This window comes from Gekko japonicus, unplaced genomic scaffold, assembly GCF_001447785.1.
Source record: "Gekko japonicus isolate JY-2015 unplaced genomic scaffold, Gekko_japonicus_V1.1 scaffold398, whole genome shotgun sequence".
Lineage (NCBI taxonomy): Eukaryota > Metazoa > Chordata > Lepidosauria > Squamata > Gekkonidae > Gekko > Gekko japonicus.
Genome location: NW_015164676.1, coordinates 701,785 through 707,921, shown reverse-complemented (window position 1 = coordinate 707,921; position 6,137 = coordinate 701,785). Strand labels below are relative to the sequence as shown.

The 6,137-nt window shown below is 53.5% G+C and overlaps 1 protein-coding gene across 1 annotated transcript in view; it reads right to left on the bottom strand.

Annotated features, from left to right (window-relative positions):
* LOC107108762 (probable cation-transporting ATPase 13A5) overlaps positions 1 to 6,137 on the bottom strand; it is a 61,823-nt gene that overhangs the window by 27,771 nt on the left and 27,915 nt on the right. Inside the window, exons 10-12 of the mRNA XM_015409279.1 lie at positions 4,092 to 4,262; positions 2,678 to 2,835; positions 1,002 to 1,190 (exon numbers count right to left, since the gene is read on the bottom strand). Coding sequence (XP_015264765.1) covers positions 1,002 to 1,190; positions 2,678 to 2,835; positions 4,092 to 4,262 — 518 coding nt within the window. The remainder of the gene's footprint in view (positions 1 to 1,001; positions 1,191 to 2,677; positions 2,836 to 4,091; positions 4,263 to 6,137) is intronic.

Sequence of the window (6,137 nt, the reverse complement as noted above, 5' to 3'; positions counted from 1 at the left end):
ACCTGCACTGAACCCGCTGCAGACTCTCATTGTTTTAAGTGCTTAATGTCAACGGAGAGCCAGTCGAGTGTCGTGGCTGGAGTGCTGGGCCCGGATCTGGCAGACCCAGGTTCGAATCTCTGTTCTGCTACGGAAGCTTGCTGGGGCGGGGTAGACATTTAAATAAATAAATAAATAACCTTGGACCGGGGCTGCCAGGCCCACGCGCTCTCAGCCTAAGGAGGGTCTTCTTCCTCTATACCCCACTTTCCTCTCCATCTCGGACTCAAAGCGGCTTTTAGAACATCGTTCTGCCCGCCTCCATTCTCCTGCAACAACACTCCTGCGAGGTCAGCCAGGCTGGCAAGGCCAAGGCTTCCCTGGCAGACGTGGGTCTTCAAGGCCAGGAACCCCACCCCGTGCCCATGACATCCCACTGGCTCTCCGTCTGGCTCCCCGCCTACCTCGCAGGGTTGTACTGAGCCTACAACGGAGGAGAGGAGAATGATGTAAGCTGCTCGGGGTCCCCATGGGGGGGGGGAGAAAAGGGGGGTATAAAAGCAGTAAATAAAAAAGGAGAATTTTCTCAGTCATGACCACAGACCTGTAGGGTAGGCTTGTGACTTTATCCCCCTATTGCCAGTGGGCAGTGTTCCCTCTAAGCTGAGTTCGTGTGAGCCAGCTCAGTCTTTTAGCCTCCGGCTCACACTTTTTTCTCTGAGCTCAGGAAGGATGGGGTTCCAGAGCAAACTAATTGATGATACAGCAGCCAAATTGCTCATTCACAACTTTAATGCCAGGAGCGCACAAAGTAGAGTTTTTGCTCACAAGACTCCACAGCTTAGAGGGAGCATTGCCAGCGGGAGGCGAGAGAGAGAGAGAGAGAGAGAGAGAGAGAGAGCGCTGCCCAGCCCAAGGACTGGGGGGCAGATCTGAAGTGGTCCAGACAGCCAAACTACCCTCCCTCCGCCCCGTCCCCACCGGCCTGCCCAACCCCGGGGAGCGCCTTCCCTCCTGCGCACCTTGTCGAAGCACACCAGATTGATTTGCCCACAGATGTTGATCCTCTGTGGGCTGATGCAGAAAATCTTCTTCTTTTTCAGCCTCCGCTGGGCGTAAACGCTGCCAGTGGTCATGGCGGCCGGGAGGGCCGGGGGTATGGGAGCCGTCAGGAAGAGGAGGGCCATGGCCAGAGTGACATCTGCAGGTTGCTGGGGGGAAGAGAGTGGGCAGGTGTTCAGGATGGAGCACTGCCCCATCATGCCCTGGGGGGTGGGAAGCCTGGGCCCGGGGCAGCTCGTCCCCTGGAGAGAGGGAGGAGGGGCTCAGGCAAACCCCAGCCGAAAGCCTAAGGAGGAAAGCGCTGGACATCCACGATCAGATCTTCTGTCTCTTTACAAAACAAAGTCCATTTCACACCTTTTGCTAGGACCAACCCAAACAACACAAAGCAGTGCGCTGCGACCCTGAGAGGGGACAGAGAACCCCCCCCCCCATGGCTCCTGTTTTCCCAATATAAGTTTTTGATGGAAGCGCCGGTTGCATGGCTGGTTTTGCTTCTTGGGACTTCACTCTGGATCTCAGGTTTTGTTTTTTGCAATCTATTTGGTGCAACAGACAGATTGTCCCCCGAACTCACCAGGCAAGCCTATTTGGGGAGCAGTCAATTCCTCCCCCCTCCCCCCAAAAATCTGGCACTCTACCCAAATAACCCTGAGATTGTGCAAAAGGCCTGGCCTAGCCCTCGGCAACCCAGGTCCTGCCCAGCCACAAACCCCTCACGTTCCCAGGCTCTGGGGGCATAACACAATGACCTCTCCCCGGCCGTTGCCGTGACCAAGCTGTAGCATCACTGCTTATATATATCCATTTATTTGTACTGGATTCAGTTTAGTTTACACTGATGTGACTGATCAGTTTCACTTTCTGATGGCTGACCCGTTCACATTTCCACGTAGTCTCTTCGGGGTTGGTGTGACTTGTGGATGCACTGAGGACAACTACCCACCCAGTATACTTCTTTACCAGAAAGTCAGGCACCAGTGCTTGGAAAAGTCAAACAGCACAGTTCTTTATTACACAGAAAACTCAACAGGGGGACGGGATAGATTTACACGGGATATTTGGTTTCTTTGATGAATAGACACTTTATACTTTGCCTTGACATAGGCTTTAAGCTTATGACTCTCAGTCTGACACAGATGTTCTTCAGTACACAAAACCCGTTTATGATCCCACTCTCCAGTAACTGCTTTGTGGTCGACCTTTGGGCTTTATTGGCCTGGTCTCCCGAGTCTACTGGCGCACCAAGCCCAGCTCTCCAGACCCTTGGCCCTTCCTTAGCCACCTTGTAAGTTCCTTTGGAGTGGTGTATCTGGTGTTTGTGACCACTGAGGTCTTATACTTTTCACTCTCTCGACACTCTCCTCTTTATATTAGGGGGTACCAGTCACGCAGAGCGATATTTCAGCCACGGTTTTCCACTTAAACTGCTATCTGGCTGATTCCACGAAGCTCAGAGGGTTACTTCTCTTCAGAGCTCTCTGGTTACCCGACGGAGAATTCTGAGCACTTTGGCCCCCACCTCTCTCAGTCACAGGACTCTGCAGCTCTCGCATTTACCTGCTGCAGTTACACAAACCTTGAATTCCATCACGGGGGGGGGTCTTCCCACCCCCACCCTCTCCCCCACCCTCACCTTGTGGCTGGTGTACACGTAGATGGCATAGACCATGCCCAGGACGGCGATCACGAGCAGGCCCAGGATGAACTTGAAGGCGTCTCTGTAGATTTTGAAGTTCAGGGGCTTCGGGTAGAGGATGGACCTCACCAGGTCTCCCTTCGCTGTGTTAAAGCCTGCATACGTATACACAGAAAGACGAGATTGGCTGCTGGAGGTCACTGAGACGCGTGTTAAAGCCTGCAGCGAGATGCCCCGTTGGGAGGAAGGAGGGTCACTCACAGAGGGAGGCCGAGCGCAGGGGCAGCACCGCCAGCCGCTCAGCTCTCCCCTGCGCCAAGGCCAGGCGGATCAGGGCAGCTGGAGGCAGGAAAGGGCCCCCCACAGGGAGACGGGAGGTGCTGGCACCGAATGCTGAGGTCTGCCGGGGCCCTGGGACGGCGGGTGCAGCCACGGGTGGGATGCTGTGGCCCCTCTCCCCTAGAGGCCTCTTGGGACAGTGGAAGCCAAGGAAGCCTCAGCAGCCTGACGCTGCTCCTTCTGTCAAAGGGCTGGAATGTTTAGCGTTTGAAAGTGGGAAAATCTACTTTGGGCACATCCATTATGCAAGTCTGTTTCATTTTGTCAAGTTGACTTGTTATTTTGCCACTTGACAAAACGTCGCACGGGGGACTTGCACCCTTTCTGATGAGAGGGTCGCGGCACCTTCCCTACAAGGAAAGGCCGAAGAGTCGGGGACCTTTCAGTTTAGAAAAAAGAAAGCTAAGTAGAGACATGAGAGAGGTTTGTAAAATGATGCACTCAGAGAGCCAGTTTGGTGTAGTGGTTGAGTGCGTGGACTCTAATCTGGGAGAACTGGGTTTGATTCTCCACTTGCAGCTGCTGGATGACCTTGGGCAAGCCATAGTTCTGTCAGAGCTGTTCTCTCAGGAGCAGTCCTCGAAAGAGCTCTCTCAGCCCTGCCTACCTCGCAGGGTGTCTGTTGTGGGGAGGAAAAGGAGTTTGTAAGCCGCTCTGAGGCCCCGAGTGAAGGGCAGGGCATACATCCAATCTCTTCTTCTTCTTCTTCAGTGGAGAAAGTGGACAGAGAGAATTCTTTCTCCTTCTCCCAGAATAGTAGAACTTGAAGGTACCCAATTAAGCTGACAGTTCCAGGGGAACCGGCTGGACTCTATGTGGGACAGGAAGCTGGGCTAGATGGACCCTCACTGGTCTGACCCAGCAGGGCTCTATGTTCTCAGAGGCCCCGAGCATGGCTCCCTGGAGGGTCAGCTTGTCTCTCCTGCCCGGTTCCGGTGCTGAATGGGGGCAAGGACATCTCAACTGTATAGCGGTGGTCGTTTCCTCTCCGTGGCCCTTCTGCTCCACCTGGTTCGAGGCAGCTTCAGCAGTCCCCCCCCGCGCCCCCCTCCAGCGAGGAGCCCCCTCTCACCCGTCTGCAACACGACGGCTCTGGGGGACCCTTTGATGGTCTGCTTGGTCTGGATGACTTCTGTGCCGCAGAAGAGGACGTGCCGCCGGTAGTCCCCCACGCTGTGCGTCTTCCAGGGGAGGGTGTTCTCCGTGTGGGGCAGGGCGGTCTTGGTCACTGGGACGCTCTCACCTGGAACACACACACACACCCCATCCCCCCCCACCGGGGTCAGCAATCCTGTCCGGCTCCCACAGGCTGCTGCACGGGTGAGACGGGAAGGCCGGGGAGTTCAGCTCTCCCAGCCAAAGCCCAGGCACCAAATACCACTAATTCATTCATTCATTCATTAATCAATACACATTCGGCCAAATGGAGGAATCCTTAGAGGAGAATTGTGGGCATGCTCCAAGAAATCTGGTTGTGGCTGCAAGGTTGCTAGTGGCAAGCCCCTGGGAACAAAATATGTTACCTTCTCTTGAAATCTGACTCGGGAAATACTGGCTAACCCTGTTTAGGGAGAAAAATCACCATTTGCAAGCAATTGAGAGAAGGAAATAGATGAGTGCAATCGTTATGTGTACAAAGGTGGCCTCTGTTCATAAATTAATGGAACAGAATTACGGTAAACCTGAAGAACAGACTGGCTGGGGCTGGGGCCGGGGCTCAGTGGCAGAACTCTGTTTGGCACGAAGAAGGTCCCAGGTTCAATCCCCGGCATCTCCAGTTAAAAGGACTAGGCAGGAGGTGATGGGAAAAGACTGGGACCCTGGAGAGCTGCTGCCAGTCTGAGTAGGCAATACTGACCTTGACAGACCAAGGGTCTTATTCAGTGTAAGGCTGCTTCATTGTGTGTTCATGTGACTAAACTTGTGTGATTGTTAGTAAAATATGAATTAAGGTTTGGGGGTTTTTTTTAAAAAAAATGAGTTTTCTAGGACAGACATTAAACTTGTGGTAATTTACTTACCAATTAGTAGAAAGGAAATGGCTGTTAAAGTTTGCAGGGAAGATGATCAGAACAGTTATGAATTGGTTTTGGTTTAATAGGAAGTCTTTTAGTTAGTTCTTTTTTAATTCGGACTTTCCTTTTAATATTAACCCTTCCTTCTCTTTTTTCTGCATAACATTCCTATTAATTTTTTAAAGGAAATTGTTTAAGTTAAATCAATCAATAAGGGGGCATCGCTCTCCAGCAATCGCTTGGTGCACTCCAGTGGGCATACAGCAGGGGCACTGCTGGAAGGTGCCCACAGAGCAGCGGGCACAGCTGGGAGATGCAGATAAGGGACCTCAAAGCCACAAGCTGTCAAGGAAGTCCCCAACCCCCGAGCGGCACAGTGTCCCCTGGGAAACATAACCATGCCTGTTCCCATGCTGTGCAAGGCATTCTCCCTGGAAAAAGAAGAGGAGAAGAGATTGGATTGGATTTATACCCCACTGTTGTGTACCCATACCCGCCCTCCACTCAGAGCGGCTCACGATCTCCTTTCCCTTCCCCTCCCCACAACAGACACCCTGTGAGGCGGGTGGGGCTGAGAGAGCTCTTGACAGAAACTGCTCTTTTTCAAGGACAGCTCTGACCAGAACTGTGGCTTGCCCAAGGTCATCCAGCAGCTGCAAGTGGAGGAAGAGTGGGGAACCAAACCTGGTCCTCCCATATTAGAGTCCGCCTACTTTAACCACGACACCAAACTGGCTCTCAAGTGGAAGTGCAGCAGCTCCCAATGCCGGCGGGGCGAACCACCAAAAGAGGGGACGGGAGAAACAGCACAGCATGGCCCAAGAATCCTAAGAATACCTCCAAAAAATTGTCCAGGCAGCAGAGCACCCACCCACCCACCCGCGGATAAACTCTGGCAAGAAGGGAGAGGCCCCCAAGGATGGCCCAAGGGAGGAGAGGGGGCACCCTCACGCTTCAGGCTTCACCCGCTCCGCCTGGCCCCTGTTTACCAGGTATGGCCTCTGTTTGCTGATCCCTCAAGTCACCATCCCTGGACATGTGTCCCATCAAGGCCTGGATCTGGCAACTCTACCCCCTCCCCTCTCCACTACTGGACGGGGGGG